The sequence below is a fragment of the Bacillus rossius genome, chromosome 5, assembly GCF_032445375.1.
Source record: "Bacillus rossius redtenbacheri isolate Brsri chromosome 5, Brsri_v3, whole genome shotgun sequence".
In the NCBI taxonomy this organism is placed as follows: Eukaryota; Metazoa; Arthropoda; class Insecta; order Phasmatodea; family Bacillidae; genus Bacillus; species Bacillus rossius.
Window position 1 is genome coordinate 80460025 of NC_086333.1, and position 16829 is coordinate 80476853.

At 40.9% G+C, this 16829-nt stretch overlaps 1 protein-coding gene across 1 annotated transcript in view; it reads left to right on the forward strand.

Moving 5' to 3' along the window:
- The window catches only part of LOC134532102 (CD151 antigen-like), a 67484-nt gene extending 51276 nt beyond the window's left edge, over positions 1-16208 (forward strand). Inside the window, exons 4-6 of the mRNA XM_063368410.1 lie at positions 5202-5375; positions 9983-10138; positions 12356-16208. Coding sequence (XP_063224480.1) covers positions 5202-5375; positions 9983-10138; positions 12356-12502 — 477 coding nt within the window. The 3' untranslated portion in view covers positions 12503-16208. The remainder of the gene's footprint in view (positions 1-5201; positions 5376-9982; positions 10139-12355) is intronic.
- Positions 16209-16829: the final 621 nt, after the last annotated feature.

Below are 16829 nucleotides of genomic sequence, written 5' to 3' on the forward strand. Positions count from 1 at the left end.
TTATGCTATTGTTAGGGACCGGAAAAATTCGCGGGTTCAATGACCTCCAGGATGAAATCCATAGTTCTGCGTACACTCGGTCAAATGCCACCCACTCATTGGCTGCTGTCTTGTGAGACGTCCCAACGTAGCAGCCCGTGATTCGATAAAGCTTTGGTCGGGTGTTTCTCATTGGCCCAGCGTCATCCAGGTGAGTTGTGAGCCAATAGCAGAGGCAGCACTGGGGTATAACTATTTGTATTTTAGCCTATCGCGAAATGAATTCGCGAATTTTTCAGGTCTCTAGCTATTGTTATATACGGTGCTGTCAAGTGGGTATTGATATAACTCCGTCGAGGAAACGGAAGTGATGTTTCAGCTGCTGTCTTGGCACCAGTAGGATCTCTACTTCCAGCCACCCCTTACCGCCAGAGCGCACGACAACACACGCCAGCCCTCAGGGGCGTAACTAGACTAGACTATCAACTATACCCGGGCCAAGAACTCATCTTTGCCCCCCCCCCCCATCTTCCCTACTTCTTTCTAAACCAACCAACCAACCAAGCCAAACCCCTTCCTGACAACATCTCACATCACCACCACATATTACTTCCACTATAACAAATTTTTTTTAAATTCAACTTAGACAATAAATAAATAATATTTATTTTCTGCCATTTAATTTTTAGTAAAATACAACATACCAAATAATTTCTAGCATATTTACTAACAAATAATCTTAGAAAAGAATGTTTGGTATATTCTTTCACACTTCATAAATGCTGAGAAGGAAATGAAAAGGTTTATCAAATGATATCGGAATATGTGTGTGCTAAATCAACAGACAGAATTATGATCAATTGAGCTAATATCAGGAATAACAGATTTTACTCAAATTGTTATTTTGTGTATTTTACTTAGACATTATACAAAATCTCTCGATTGATAAAGTGTGAGAAAAATGAATTTCAACACATAAATATTTTTTTAAATTATCCTGCGCTCAGGTTGGTTAGTCATTGCTGTCCTTTTTAAGTTTCTAGGGTAATTTTTTGCAATCTTTAGTTTTGCTAAACCTCCTTTAATTTGAGTCAACTGAGACTGGTTTTGTGAGGAAAATTCTCAATGTTGTCTTTATGTTGGGGTACCTACGCGTCTTCAAGTCTGCTCTTATATATTTATGTCGGAAGTGTAGCTGTTTTCGTATTAGGACTTAAATCCAAGGAATGACACTTAAAACTTTCCACTCATATCGCCATCTCGTCCCTGTTTAGGTCTTCCATTTACGTGGTGGCTAAATAAAGTGCCTGGTTCTTCAATTCTTCCCCATTCATTGTTTCAAACCGAGCTCCATTGAGGAAACCAAGTGAACTAATAAAGTTTTTGATGGCTTCTAACCCTTGATTCAGTTAAATCTGAATCCGATTTAATATTTGTACAATCAATACTCGGAACTTTTGTCCTTATAACAATTCATACCTTTCATCTTCGTCATTTTCATCAAACATCCGTTTATTCCTCCCCCGCACTTCTTTAAAATGTGCTTTTCGGCTATTTCTTTCGCTTATATGATTGCTACTGTTTGACCTTTTTGATTCTAACTCCGAGAGCAGACGGTTAATATATTTAGCTGATCGATGGAATGTGATGTCTTCTTTTTGGAATAGTTGATTGACGATGTCAATGCGACATAGTCTCATATTTACCAAAGAGAATAATGAATTCAAACATCTTGACATTTCTCAGAAGAGAAGTTGCTTCCGTTTTATTTTCAGCCGTTGCTTTTGGGCTGGTCCGTTGCTGGTTACAGCTACATCTTCAATCTCTTAGTCGAACTTAGGCAGGAGGTACGACCGCAAGGTCAGGTACTCCATATCAAACTGCTTAAGGGCTCCGCCTACCCGGACACACACGCGGTGCGCAGAGATTCAGGAAAAACAACGCGATTTCAAAACTACTCAAGATATCCGAGTGGGGTCTGCTTACGAAAAGCATTTAAGATTTCGCTGAGGGCCGAAAAGTACTTTTGATTTCGAATTAAGTTTTTAAACTGTGTTTTCAGGAGAGTTGAAACGGCTGAAACGCATGTTTTCAGAGTAATATTGAGGCATAAAACAACCGGTACAGATTATTTAAAGCACTTGAGGGACTTGCATTACACCTGTATCTTCATTTCTATGCCATATGATGTAACGGTCACCGCTCAAATTTCACAGTTGTCCTGTGACGACGAGAAGACTGCGCGCCAGTCCAGAGGAGACACCGCGCTAGAAGCACCAGCGAGCGTCGCGCTTATCATCCCGACTCACTAACACACATACACCCCTGACGCGGCGGGCCCTGGAAGAGGTTAGTTGGCCCATCCCGGGGGGGGGGGGGGGGGAACATGTTAGCGACGCGTGGAGTCAGGCGAGAAGATTGCCTCAATCGGATCAGCGGAGAAGTGCGTGGCCCTGGGATGCCGGGGTCAGCTGTCGGGTCAGAGGGCAGGAGGCACGTGACCTAAACACTGTGCTTCAGTTCCCACAAGTCACTCTGGTACAGTCCAGTGACACGGGGTGTCAGCTCAGTGTTCACACAAACACCCACGTTTACTTTCTCCGCGTGCAAGTACAATCTCTTCGCAACTTTTTTAAATACAGGCTGACCGGCTTTAGAACGTCTTGCGGCTCTCGAAAAATATTTTTTCACTATGTATTTTTTTTTTTGCAATATCGTTACGCAGAGTAATAAAAAAACATATTAACCAAAAGTCATTTTAAGCCGTGCGGTTACATATTTCTAGGGACCGGAAAAATTCGCTAGTTCAATGACCTCCAGGATGAACTCCATAGTTCTACGTACACTCAGTCAAATATCACCCACTCATTGGCTGCTGTCTTGTGAGACGTCCCAACGTAGCAGCCTGTGATTCGATAAAGCTTTGGTTGAGTGTTTCTCATTGGCCCAGTGTCATCCAGGTGAGTTGTGAGCCAATAGCAGAGGCAGCACTGAGGTATAACTATTTGTATTTTAGCCTGTCGCGAAATGAATTCGCGAATTTTTCCTGTCTCTACATATTTCATCTTAAAACAGTGTGTGCAGTGAACGAGCTCTTTAGTTCATTCTTCCACTCACCTCCTCTACGCCGAGTTGGGATGGCGATATAGCCGTATCTGTGACGTCTAGAGTGGGAGGCTGCGAGAGAGCACAGTCTCTCTCTCTCGGCGAATCGGCCTCACCCATGTTGGATATTTTCTTCTCCGCCGACTTTACAAACAACTATTTCTTATACAAATTATGGAAGCAGTTTTGCACGTGCTATCGAAACCCAGAAAAATAATTTAAAATGTGTGATATCGACGCAGTTAACAAGGCAAAAACTTTAACTATCGATATTTCCTGACAGATAATGGCAGTGTGTGTATGGCAAGGAGATCTGCTACCTGACTCAAAATTCAATGCTAGGGGCATGGTGCAACATTCAAGGCCGCCGACCAGGGGGAAATTTTTTTTGAGACTCCAAATAATTGAACGTTATGCGTTTTAAACACTAAAGTTAAAAAAAAAACAAAAAACAATTGGTTGTCTGTAAAGTGGGTTTACGGACGATAGTTTAACGTGACGTCATAAAAAAACATTGATAAAATTATTGCATACTTTTAAGAATAAAATTGAATAATTTTTAATTGAATTATCACTATTTTGTATGGATACAAAGAAGGAGTGAAATGAAATCTACAATTTAATTGATAATTTTTACTTTTATTTGCACTCATTAATTCAAATATGTTTATTACTTTAACGAAGAGATTATTTTAACTATACCTTTTATACATGTTTGCTATTTAACTTCTTTCAATCTGTGTTATTCTGTTAAGGATAGGACGATGATAGGAAAAGTAGGAAACGAATGGGAGTGTTTCAAGTTTAATGTGCCTCGAAAAAGTCAAATCGATGGTTGTTCCAATCGAGTGGAAGAGAGACAGATGCGGCGCAAGCGTACAATGAGCGTAACGGGACACAGCGTAACGGGACAATGAGTCATCCTTTTTCGTGCGTGCAACCGGCGTTCATAGATTTATTAGACGTCACGTCAAAAAATTCTAAAGACTGTAAACTTTACTGTTACCATAACTGTAAACGTGGTAGCTTACGTGCGTATTGTATTACTTATACGATTCCCTATACATTCTAATAATAATAGACATAATAAGGGTGAAGCCAAGCATTCATAAATGTGGAAGCTGAACCGGAGCCTCCTTACGACCCTGTCGGCCCTGCGTCGTGATTGGCTGAGGGTCCACCAGTCAGCGGGCGACATGTACCCAAGCAGTGTTTCAAATCGACACGATAGAGAGCGCTACTATAGTTAGCTAGTTCTTTTGCAAACTCACAGAGAGCGCTAGTATTATAATCAAATACTAATTGAAATGTTTGTGACGGAATTAAATGTATGAATTAAATAGTAAATAATTATTAATAGCAAATAATTATTTAATATTATTGCTTGCTTAATAACTGAAGAAAATAAAATCATCGTGTATAATATAGTCCATTATGCAAACAAAAAAAAAACCATTCAGTTTTCTGAAATTGTGTCTATCATCCTGATAACGAACAAGTCTTGAGGTATTTATTATTACTAGTAATCTACTTTGCGAGACTGATAGTTGTTTAGTGCCTCATTTCTAGTCTAAAAAAAGAGGGTTGTCTGTAAAGTCGGTTTACGGACGATAATTTTACGTGATAACGCCATAAGAAAACATCGATGAAAAATTGCATACTTTTTTAATTTTCAAATATTATTTACAGTTTTTTTGCAAATTTTAATTTAAATAATTTGTTTGAATATAATCACGAACAATTAGTTAAAAAACACCGCCTTAACCTATTTGATATTATAGAAGATTTTTCTCGTACGGCAGTTGGCCGGTTCTTGCTTGCTCGGCTCAGGGGAACGTGACAAATTTTTCTCGCGTGCAGCCGGCGTTCATAGATTTATAAGACGTTATAATTTGTAATAAGTAAAAAAGTAAAAAAACAAAAAACAAACAAGCTTTTTTTACGTTTGATTGTTGATAAAATATTAGGCTTACGTGATGTATTTTGAGGCAAAGAAAATATTTTTGGGGTGTCTGGCCCGGGGGGGAGGGGGGGGGGGGAGCATTAAGGTTTTTCGCCTTGGGCGCCAATTTACCTTGCACCGGCCCTGCACCGGCCTGTGTTCGTGACCTGCGCAGTTCACCTTCGTGCTGCTGCTGATCTTCCTGCTGGAGGCGATGGCCGGAGTGCTGTCGTACGTGTACCAGGAGCAGGTGTATCGCGAGCTGGAGACCAGCCTCAACAGCACCTTCCTGGGGGCGTACCGCGCCGACCCGCGCCGCAGCGCCGCCATAGACCTGGTGCAGCACCAGGTACTCCCGCCTTCCATTGTTGCCAGACGCGGCGCACCCGCCTCCACGTTCGGGTACTTTCGGGCACTTTCGGGCACAACATTCAGGTACATACACATAAAAAAAAAAGGAAAAAAAATGGGGTTGTCTGTAAAGTCGGTTTACGGACGATAATTTAACGTGATAACGTCATGAGAAAACATTGATGGCAAATTGCATACTTTTTAATTTTCAAATATTATTTACAGTTTTTTTGCAAATTAATAATTTGTTAAATATAATCACGAATAATTTGTTAAAAAGCTCTGCCTTAACCTGTTTGATATTATCTATAGAAGATTTTTCTCGCACGGTGGTTGGCCGGTTCTTGCACGCTCGGCTCAGGCGGAACGTGACAATTTTTCGTGAGTGCAGCCGGTCTTCATTCCAAGTAAATATTGTTCAGTATTTTTTGAGTATTCATTTCTTTTCTTTTCCTAAATTCGGGTACATTAGGGTACCGGTACCCAAAACGGATTTTTTTTCGGGTACTGGGTAGACTTAAAAGTTTGGGTACAGCTTCCTAACACACTCTCGATTCTACATATCATATTACAACGCGTACAAACTCAAGTAACCCAGTTTAGCGGCCACCAATTTTATAAATGGTTCTTATTTTGTAAGACTTACGGCTCAGTCGTACCTTTGAATATATATACTGTATAGAAGTCGCCAGCCCAGGTTAAAATTTCTAATACGGTTTTGAGGTAGTTAGTTAATTCACCGCCGCAATCGCCACCATCTCTAGGGCATCGACTTGTGGTGGTCCCTAGCGGACAAGTGTCGAACTCTTCAAACACCCCTTCCCCCTCCTGTTGAACGACGTTGAGCTGCAGTGAATGAATGATGAGGGGTGCGGGGAATGACAGCGGGCGACAGCGCTGCGCTCTAACGTGTAAATAACAACTAAGACGATACAGGGCGTTACGGCAGCGCACTGCAGCGGTGAAGTTCCCAAGCTGCTCATCATACGCTTCTGAAAAACGTAGAGTAAATCCTATCCACTCGCGACTTCTATACAGTATATATATTCAAAGGTCGTACACAGAATGTTGATTTTTTTTGTCTGCCAGATTCATTTTGAACGCGGTGACAAGAAATAATCCCCTTCGGGTGATATATGACTCCAGTGGCGGATCCAAGGGGGGGCACCAGCGGCGTGACCCCCCCCCCCCCCCCGAAAAACCAGTTGTCTGCTACATTAATATTGCCGACAAAAATGATTTTTCTGAAAATAATAAAATATTTTAATATAATTAATGAATTTCTTGTAGAATTATAAAATCTGGTGAATGGATGTTATGTGTAGTGTGAGTAGATTAGATACAAATTTAGTAATTTTAAGACATTTTTTTCTCTGGCTATTCTGAAATCCTAGAGTGAACCTCTGGATCCGCCACTGTATGACACTGCGCTCTGTGAGAGGTTTGTGGAACTACTTGAAGCGACGAGAGCGCTTGTGTACGGCTCGAAGGCGCGTCTTGCCGGGCGTGCGTGTGTGTTGCATGTGGTCGCCCCGCATGGGTCGTGAAGGTTGTTCCGTAACCGCGATAAGGTGACCTCATTCCACTTCCGGCGTCTTGCGCGCTTCCCGAGCGCGATCCTCGTGCTGACGTCATGCAGCAGACTATCAGCTGTCTGTCTGGTCCAGGTCACACTCTGAACCTTTTTTGTTTTGTAACGTACATATTGCAACCAAGGGAATTACAGAACGGAAACTTTTAAGGACATACCGGTACATACTCAGTTCTAGGGACATTTTAAATTAATATCCCAATAAACCACAAAAAGAGAATCAAATATTAAGTTCTGTTCCCACTTAATTATAAGTAGTATTTTCCTTACTATCATTGGCCTGTCAGCTCACTAAATACACAGAATGTCATCATTCGAGAAAGTCAGGGACGTCAGGGAAATTCAAGAGATCCACTTAAAAACATGGAAAAGTAATGGAAATTCCTCAGTGATAGTCATTTAAGGTGTAAAGATTTAATTTTGGTATGCCATCCCAGGACTGTGGATTATTATTATTATTTTAATGGTGTGTAAGTGCACAGTTATACACACTGAAAACTGGCTTAGGCAAGGTTCTTTTTGACTAGTACAGCTATAAGGATGATAGGATTGTCAGAAAATTGCAGTATATGTAAATTATTTTAATTATTTTGTCAGGGAAATTTGTAATTTTTGTTACGGAAAGTCATGAAGAAGTCAGGAGAATTTTTCTATGGATGTTTGTGGAAACCCTGTTTTAGGTCCTGGCTATTGAGCCAGAGGTTACTGTATGAAACCTTCCATCGTGTGATGCAGGTTTACCTTACCCGACAGCAGGGACGTCGGAACGTTTTCATTAGTGGGGGGCCGAACAGATGTATCACACTTACCTCAGTCCTAGAGCGGGGGGTCCGGGGGCCCTCCCCTGGAAAAATTTGGAATTTTAGATGCAAAATTTTGCTATTTAATGAGTTTCCGAACCAAAATATTAAATATACCATTCCAAGAATTTGATGACGTAGTATGTATTAAATACTACTCTGACAGTAGATGTAGTACAATTTAAATAAAATACCATCTAGGAATTTGCAATCATTTTACAGTATATTGACAATCGTAAATTTGATTTTCTAATCCATGTGATCACCAATGCAACGTTTGTAACTACTGGTTGAGAAAAAATACTAATAGAACCAAACATTTATACTGGGAAAAGGAGGAGGGCGAAATGCTACTCTCGCTTCCCCCCCCCCCCCATGCATAACAGCACGGGGGCGACTCGCCCCTGCTGCCCCCCCCCCCCCCTCCCCGTTCCGACGTCCCTGCCCGACAGGTTCTCCTAGTGGCCGTTCTGATGGACTGACCTGTAAATATACTTGGATTCATTTCTCTGCTGATAATGTCATTCGTAATTTGTTCAAAATTCCGTTCCTGTGCTGCCCTCACCCTCTTGCCGCAGAAGGCATCGGCTAGCCACTATGGAATCACCTTGTTCAGTCTATCTCTCGTGGCTGTAATCTGTAATGGGACAAGGGTTTGCTGATTTAAAAACACCATCCTCGCATCCCCTGAAAATAATTTTGATTTCATTGATATAAGTATTTTTGTGGCTTTCAAAGTGTTTTATTAACTATTCATTCAGCCAAGTGTGTGGTGTTAATTTGCGCTTTGATAAGGAATCTTTTTTTAGTGAAAACCAAATATGGTAGTTACTGTGGGAAATATAATTCGCAAATAAAATTAGGTACCGAGGTGGGAAATTTTTTAAACTCAAAGCAAAATGGTTTTCCTTACTCTACGTTAATTATGGAATCACTCAGCCATGTAATATTGTTAAATTAACTCAATTCAAAGAACACAAAAAGCTACTGTTTAAGTGATGAAAAGAAACTATTCTTAGACTATAAAATGTTTTCATTTTATGAGAAAAAAAAATTGTGTCCTGTTTCACACCTTTGTAACATTTGGCCATAGATGGCTTTGTGTTTCGGCGAACCTGTTAAATTAGATTATTGTAAGAATTGAGTAAGCGATACTGGTGGTCTACTTTCTGTTCCTACAGAGGAGCATGAAGCCGGATTACACACGAGGCGGTGAAGCCAAGAGGTATTGGCCACACCAGCTGTTCCGCAGTATTTAATCTCCCCCCCCCCCCCCCCCCCCCCCCCCAATTAAATAGCCTTGAGTGTAAATTATGAATATTGTAAAGAACAGGTTTTTGTTGGTTGCTTGGAAACTTTTTTTTTTGGGCTTCACTTAAACGTCTATAGATATGTATGGACATATAGATTTAGTTTTGTAAATACTTACACATATTTATAAATACTTATCGACTTTGCTTCCCCTTCTATAGTACAAGATCCATCTTGAACCCTTATAATATTTTATTTAAATCTTTTCTCAAGTTATGGCTCTGCAAGCCGGTTAAAGATACGTAAAAAAAAATTGGTTGTCTGTAAAGTCGGTTTACGGACGATAGTTTAACGTGACAACGTCATAACAAAACATTGATGAAATTATTGCATACGTTTATGAATAAAATTGAATCATTTTTCTTGAATTATCACTATTTAGTATGGATACAAAGAAGGAGTGAAATGAAATCTACAATTTAATTGATAAATTTACTTTTATCTGCACTCATTAATTCAAATATTTTTATTACTTTGACGAAGAGATTATTTTAACTATAAATTTTATACATGTTTGCTATTTAACTTCTTCCAATCTGTGTTATTCTGTTAAGGATAGGACGATGAAAGGAAAAGTAGGAAACGAATGGGAGTGTTTCAAGTTTAATGTGCCTCGAAAATGTCAAATCGATATGGTTGTTCCAATCGAGTGGAAGAGAGACAGATGCGGCGCAAGCGTACAATGAGCGTAACTGGAAACAGCGTAATGGGACAATGTGAGTTACGGGACACTTTTTCGTGCGTGCAGCCGGCGTTCATCGATTTATTAGACGTTGTCACGTCAATAAACATTCTCGCGATTTGGGGAAAAGAAGAAATGCGATACACCCATAGGGGCAATGGGAACAGAGGCAGGGGGAGGACCCGTCGGCAGGCGAGCGACAGCACGGCCGCGTGTTGCAGTTCCGGTGCTGCGGCGCGATGCGCTTCGAGGACTGGCAGTACAGCGAGTGGCGGCGCAGCGAAGCGGCGGGCCTCAACCTGGTGCCCGACTCGTGCTGCAAGACCGTGTCCCAGGGCTGCGGCCGCAGCAGCCACCCCTCCAACATCCACTACAGCGTGCGTGCTCGCAGCGCTGCGTTCTCGTGTGTCCAGGCAACATTAGGGAAGCACACAGATGGAGCAATAGATCCGATTCTTAACGAGGGGAAGCCTTCATTTCACGTACGAGAGAGCTACACCCGAAGTTCCTCGAAGTTCATGCTAGCTTTTTGTTTGTCCGTATCTTTAATGTAGCTATCCTTACCAAATCAACCGTCCACAATGTTTTAAAGTATTTTTAATGTAGCTAACCTAACCTAATTGACCATTAGTATCCTTTTATCAACACCGCCATATTTATTTACAATGAACAAAAAAAAAAAACCCGAAGATGCACGATCGTCCGTTTGGCTCTCTCGTCTGTGAAAAGAAGGCTTCCCCTTAACGAGGGGGTGAAGCCAATATGGCGGCCGTTTGTTTACAAATGTATCAGCTGTACCTGTATTGGAGGTAAATTGGAGATAAAAGGTCAACTCATTTCACTACATTTGTTTTATGATGATTCTTTTTTGGACTTTGAATTTATATAACCATATTAACTAGAAATATTTTGATCTAATATTCAGTTGTTAATAAAAGCAGTCTAGAACAACTGATAAAAATATAAACAAACGTCCGCCATATTGGAATGTGAAAACCAGGAAAAAAAAAGTGGGGAAAAATGGCTTCACGTCTGGCGGCTAATGCTCCATCTGTATCCTTTCCTAATCTCTGGTCAAATGTTAATTGTTTGGTAATCATAAGGCAGAATTACAGTAGCCTATGGGCTCTTTCGATTCGTCACTTTTTCACCCGTCAATGCCATGCAGCTAGCCAGCCACGCAGCTAATCAAGCGATTACATTTCATGTCTGTCAAAATATTTTCCCAATAGTATTACCAACAACCAGTGTATTTCTCTCAGAGACTTGTTTCGATGTTTTCTGCTATTTATGTCGTATTTCTGTCCATATTGCATTAGCGAATACTCGGAAAAATTAAGATTACTGATTGTGAATGTTTGGCCTGTATTCCAGAAACAATTGACTGCCACAGCTAAAACCATATGTATAATCCATCCGTCCGTCAAAAGTAAAAGTTTGTCAAACTTTTGACGGGCTGATGAATGAAATTTTTCGGGCCCTCCAATTGGCAACAGGTCACGTGACAGACAGATGGTGGTGAAGGGTTATTGTAATTCTGCCTGTACTCTCATAATTGATGGTGAATTTTTAAATTGTTTGATAATAGTTTAGTAAAATGTGGCCATAGTTGATAAAGAAACACAGTCCATGGTGTTTGAGAAGACAAATTTTCACCGAAACCTGAAACAGAATGCTACAGGGGAAGGGTGATGGAAGTATCTCTCTCTCTCTCTCTCTCTCTCTCTCTCTCTATATATATATATATATATATATATATATATATATATATATATATATATATATATATATATATATATATACATACACACATACATATATATATACACGCTGCCGGAAGAAGGGAGGGTTTGTAATCAACTGCTCACTGCTGTCTTGCTACTGGCTGGCAGCTCTACTCACTACACTTACTTGTAACAATTGCAGTTCCGCCTGAATGTCAGTGGTAACACTGACCACCAACCAGTGCAAAAAGTTATTCTGTGGTTGGCAATACACCTATCACCAGGTAGGTTATTCAATGGTTTGCCATTTTGTATAGGATGAAAGGGTTTTCCTTTAGCATACAGCATAAACTAAGAGCAGGTTAGTAGTTACTGGCAGACAGGCAGAGTGGGATACGAGTCATGAAGGAAACAGTGAGTTTCAGCATTGGCGTAGCTGTGTTCATAAAGTTGGGAGGGGGGGGGGGACAAATAATGATTTTGATGTTGTGTAAACCAATTCCCCTCCTACTAAGACGGGGGGTCCGGGGGTCCTCCACCGGAAAATTTTGATTTTAAAAGTGTAAAATAGCGCTTTTTAAGCAGTTTTTGTATCTAACCATTGGATACATATATGTTAAAATTATTATTGTTTCCTTAAGATAAAATTTGAGAGTGAAGAAATTACAAATAAAGTTGGGCAGAATAATATTATAAAATAAAAATATCACTGTCTAGAAAGTTGGGGGAGGGGGGGGGGGGGGACAGTCCCCTCCACCCAAAAAGTTCAGGGGGACACGTCCTCCCTGTCCGCCCCGGTTCCTACGCCCCTGAGTTTCAGTGGTGCTGGATGGAGGATGGGGGAGAGGAGCGTCACGCGGGGTGTTGCAGGGCTGCATCTACCGTCTGTCGGAGGAGATCGAAGGGCAGCTGATCGTGCTGGGTGCGGTGGGGCTGGGCATCTGCGTGCTGCAGGTGTTTGGCATGGTGTTCTCCTGCTGCCTCTACATCAAGCTCAAGGACGTGGTGGACTGGTAGCCTCCCGCGACCATGCGCCAGACACCGACTGCCCGGGACACCCTCACGTCCTCACCTGCCCGCTCCAGTGTTACTCTAGCCTGGACTCGAAACACCTAAACCTCTATACCAATTCTTGTGATCGGTCCAAGCCAACAAGAAATCTCTACTGACAGTATATTATTTTTTCACATTTACAAAGATGCAAAGCCCAACTGTTACTATTCAGGCTGCCAAGTTTTCAAAGTTTCAGTAATAACGACAAGTAATTGCTTTGAGGAGAGTGCTAACAATCTGAATGTGTCGTGAAATGTGTGGACAGACTGTTTATCAAGGATGTCATGTCGTGATCATTGGGAGAGAGCACATCCTCACTCTAGTGCAGCGCAGTGGAGTTCGTAGTCACTAGCACTTCACTGAACTTTGTATTTACATACTGCAGCCGATGTTATCTGTTTGTTAGCTGTTGCTGGTGAGGGACCAGGGTTCATGTGGACAGTTACACTCCCTCGCTTCCTCAACTCAGGACCTTGGTAGCTGCGGTCAGCAAGGCATCGCCGCTTGTGCCTTGAGGTTTAGTGGTCCCATCGCAACCCACGAGGTGTGCCCTACCGGTTACCTAGCAAGACTCTTTGTGTGCCTACCATCACTACTACCTCAGTGTCGCTGGACCACAACGTCTCACGACAGCTGTGGTCCCATCGTAAATCACACCAAAGTATACGTGATGGTTTATCCTGCTACCAAATCAGTTTTATGAAGATTTGTATGTTGAAGCAATTGTGCTGTTGCGGTTGGAAACAATGTTAATGGAGAGGAATATTATTTTATTTTAAAATGCTATTACATTAACCAACTGGCAAAACGAAACTAATTAACTTATAACTTAACGTATCTCTATCGAAATGAAATGGGTGTTAACTTTCCTTAATAATAAAAAAAGTGATGCTGGATGAAATAAATTCAGTTTATTATTCTGATTTTATAGTTTCAGCTAGTGCAATTTGCTTGAAAAAACATTTTTTGAAACACTGTGTGTTTGCTTTGGAGATTGTTTATGTGTATCTGAGCTGTGTAACTATTGTAACTAAATTTTTATGAGCTAACATACTTAACATTTTAATGAGCATTGTTGGAAAATGTTATTTCAGTGTAGTTCACAGAATAGTGTGATAAGTGTTAAATAATTTAATGTGTGCCTTATTGTACAGTGTTTGCAAATATGTATGTTCCTAAGAAATATTGTGTCTGTATAGTGATAGGTAAAAGCTAAAAGGTACAAAGGAAAGTAGTTTTAAACCTATAACTACTGCAGCATGCATGTGGAAGAGAATCTCAGAGAACACTTCCCTCCAAAAATAAAGACAACTTCTGGGTGATTTGCACATGTGTTCATTGCAGACACAAGGCAATACACACAAAGTGAGTTTACTAAGTTTAAACTGTGCATAGCAAGCTTAGTGTACTCCATAAATCGACTCTTTAACAATAAGTAAGAAGGCAAACACAGAATTCGGCCTCTGTGGTGTACAAACCCAGTCTTATGAAGCCACCACCGTCCGCGTCACAAGATGTCTGCTGTCAACACAACTCGCTGTTAGTCCCCACATCACAAAAGTATATTAACAGGTTGTTTATACAAATCTGCAATAAAATTTCCCTGACTTTTCATGACCAAAATTTCAAATGTCCCCAATTAATTTTTTTTAAAAAAAAATTTGATTATTTAGCAGTTTCTTATAATAAATAATAAAAATATATGCCTTAAATATATATTTGTGTATACATATATAGTTATGAGCATAATGTGGAGGAGAACTGGGTTCGTAAGGGATAGCCGAATTAAGTTTTATCAAGGGTTATATTAGTTATTAATATTTAAATTACTAATAAATAATTGTACTTACGTCCGAACACCAATCACTGGCACTTAAAAATGTTTATTCGCAAGTCACTCAATGTCTGTCAAGTTCCACAGTTCGCACTCCTCACTGTAGCAAGGCTAGACAGTGGTTCGCCCCTTACCTCGCGCCTGTCCACACACACACACAGCCTCACGCCACTCAGTCCCACTCTCGCGGTCCCGTCACTGCATCGCGCCACTCTCGAGGGGGTCTCTCACCCTCTTCGCCGATGTCGCACTTCCCTTCACTCGCGGAACTCTCCGAACTTTCAGAACTCTCGGAACTCCCGCAGGGGCCGGCGTTGCTGCTTATATACCTGTGGCGCCCTTCTCGAACTGACGAGAGCGGCTGTGACGAGTCGCGTCATTCTGGGCCGACTCGACACCCGAAAAGTCCAGAAAGGCGTAGCTTATTCACGTCACTCCTTGAGGCGGCCTCTGTAAGCCCGGGATTCCCAGGCTGCTAAAGGAGGCGGAACATTGCGCGGGCAGTGGAGGGGGATTGCTAGCGAGGACCCTTGTAATCCGGCCAGGCACGTGTGGTATACCTTACGTCGATGGACGGCGTGTGACGTCAGTGGCCACCAGCCCGCTCCGAACCTGGCACGCATCGTGGTCTTGTCTCTCGCATTCGTAACTCGCAAACGTTTGGGGGGATATATATATATAAACAGGATCATACATACACCTTTTTATAGTGTCTATAGTGTCTGACATTGAATTAAAATAAAAAAAATAAAGAAATTATGTCACAGTCTGGGTGATGGAAGACTGGATTATGTTATGTTTCCTCAAATGGCTACCATTGAGGAATTTTCAATACTTTTCCAAGATTTAAAGTAAATTCAGTGACTTTCCACGAACCAATTTCAACTTCCGTTACTATCCAAGAGTCGGATACCCTACCCTTGTTTAGTCTTGTGAAGAGCAAAAAAAAAACAGCTGTCATGAAATATCATGAGAGTTGTGTTAACAGCACCAAGTCTTACTCCTTGGATGTCGTCCATAAAGCACCTGATAACACGGTGTTTGTGTGACAAAACACACGGGATGACACTTAGGCCCTTGCTGCACACACCATTTTGTGTGCCCCTGGTTAGTGGTTCACGTGCTGCACTCTTTACCTCCGAACTGAAACAGTGACCAGACGTAGCTCCCAGAGCACCTCGTGGTACACTAGAGCATTCGGCACCAAAACGGCCGTCGAAACTTTACGTATACATTCCCTGCATTTTGCCACATCATCTCCCCGGTTCCCTTAAAACCACACAGAAGGGACTTTTTAACTGTTAACCATCCAGTGAAATTTCAACCTTAGTGTTGCATAGTTTCATTTTTAATTTCTTCTGTACTTGTTTTTAAAACTTGATTGTTGTCCTTTTGTGCCAACGTGTACAGACCAAAATATATACTGGATGCAATAAATTAAACTTAACTAAACAACCATACAGTGATCTGACGAGCAGCTAAATGTCTTTGACCGGGACTTTTTTATTTCAGCTGTTGCCTTGGACTTGATAAAGTATGTTTATGGGCACATGATAAAAGCACGTGTTGAATTGCAAAGACCCGTAATAATGAAATGTTTTCTTCTATGTGCAAACAAAACCTATTGTCTTCAACACTTAACTTTTAGAGCTATTGTATTGTACTTGTGACTTGGAAGGGATTGTTGTTATAATTACTACCATTGTGTGAATATTACTACAAGTAACAAAAAATTTTATCTAGAGTACTTAACTGTGTTATATCCAATAAACCAAAGTTATTTACATACTTGTAAAATATTGTTGTTCATGTAAAATAATAAGTGTTAACAATTAATACCTGTGTTTTATTACGGCATGCTGAATGAGTTGTCACGATTCTGACGAGAATATCCCCGGAGTGGAGCCACACGGCTCGCAACGGGCTTGTCGTGTTTCCACTGCTGGTGGCAGCACTGCCGACTACCGGCAGTACTCCCATCGCGACACGTCTGCGAACCCACGAAGGTGTGAAGTTGCCAGTAGTGCAGCACACCAGAGCTCTCACTGCCAGCGTTGTAGGTTGACGCAATGATAACTGAGGTGGTTACAAGCAACGGGATGTAAGTAACAGAATACAGATACACATTATGTTAAGTTCAATGTTAATATGAAATTGTTTGTATGCATACAAACTGTTTGATCCCAAAGGGATTCACATTCGTACCGTAAAACGACGTAAATAGGATCCAAAGTTTGTAACATTATATTTTGAAACATAATACAACAGAAAAAAATTATACATTGTTATAATAGTTTCAAATGATAGTGTTAATACATAGTTTTATGTATAGTTCTTTTCTGCTGTATTATGTTGCAAAATATACTTTTACAAACTTTTAATCCTTTTCACCCCGTTTTACATTACCCTTAATATTTGTGCTGCCATATAGCAAGTTTTTGTAAACTACTTAATCAA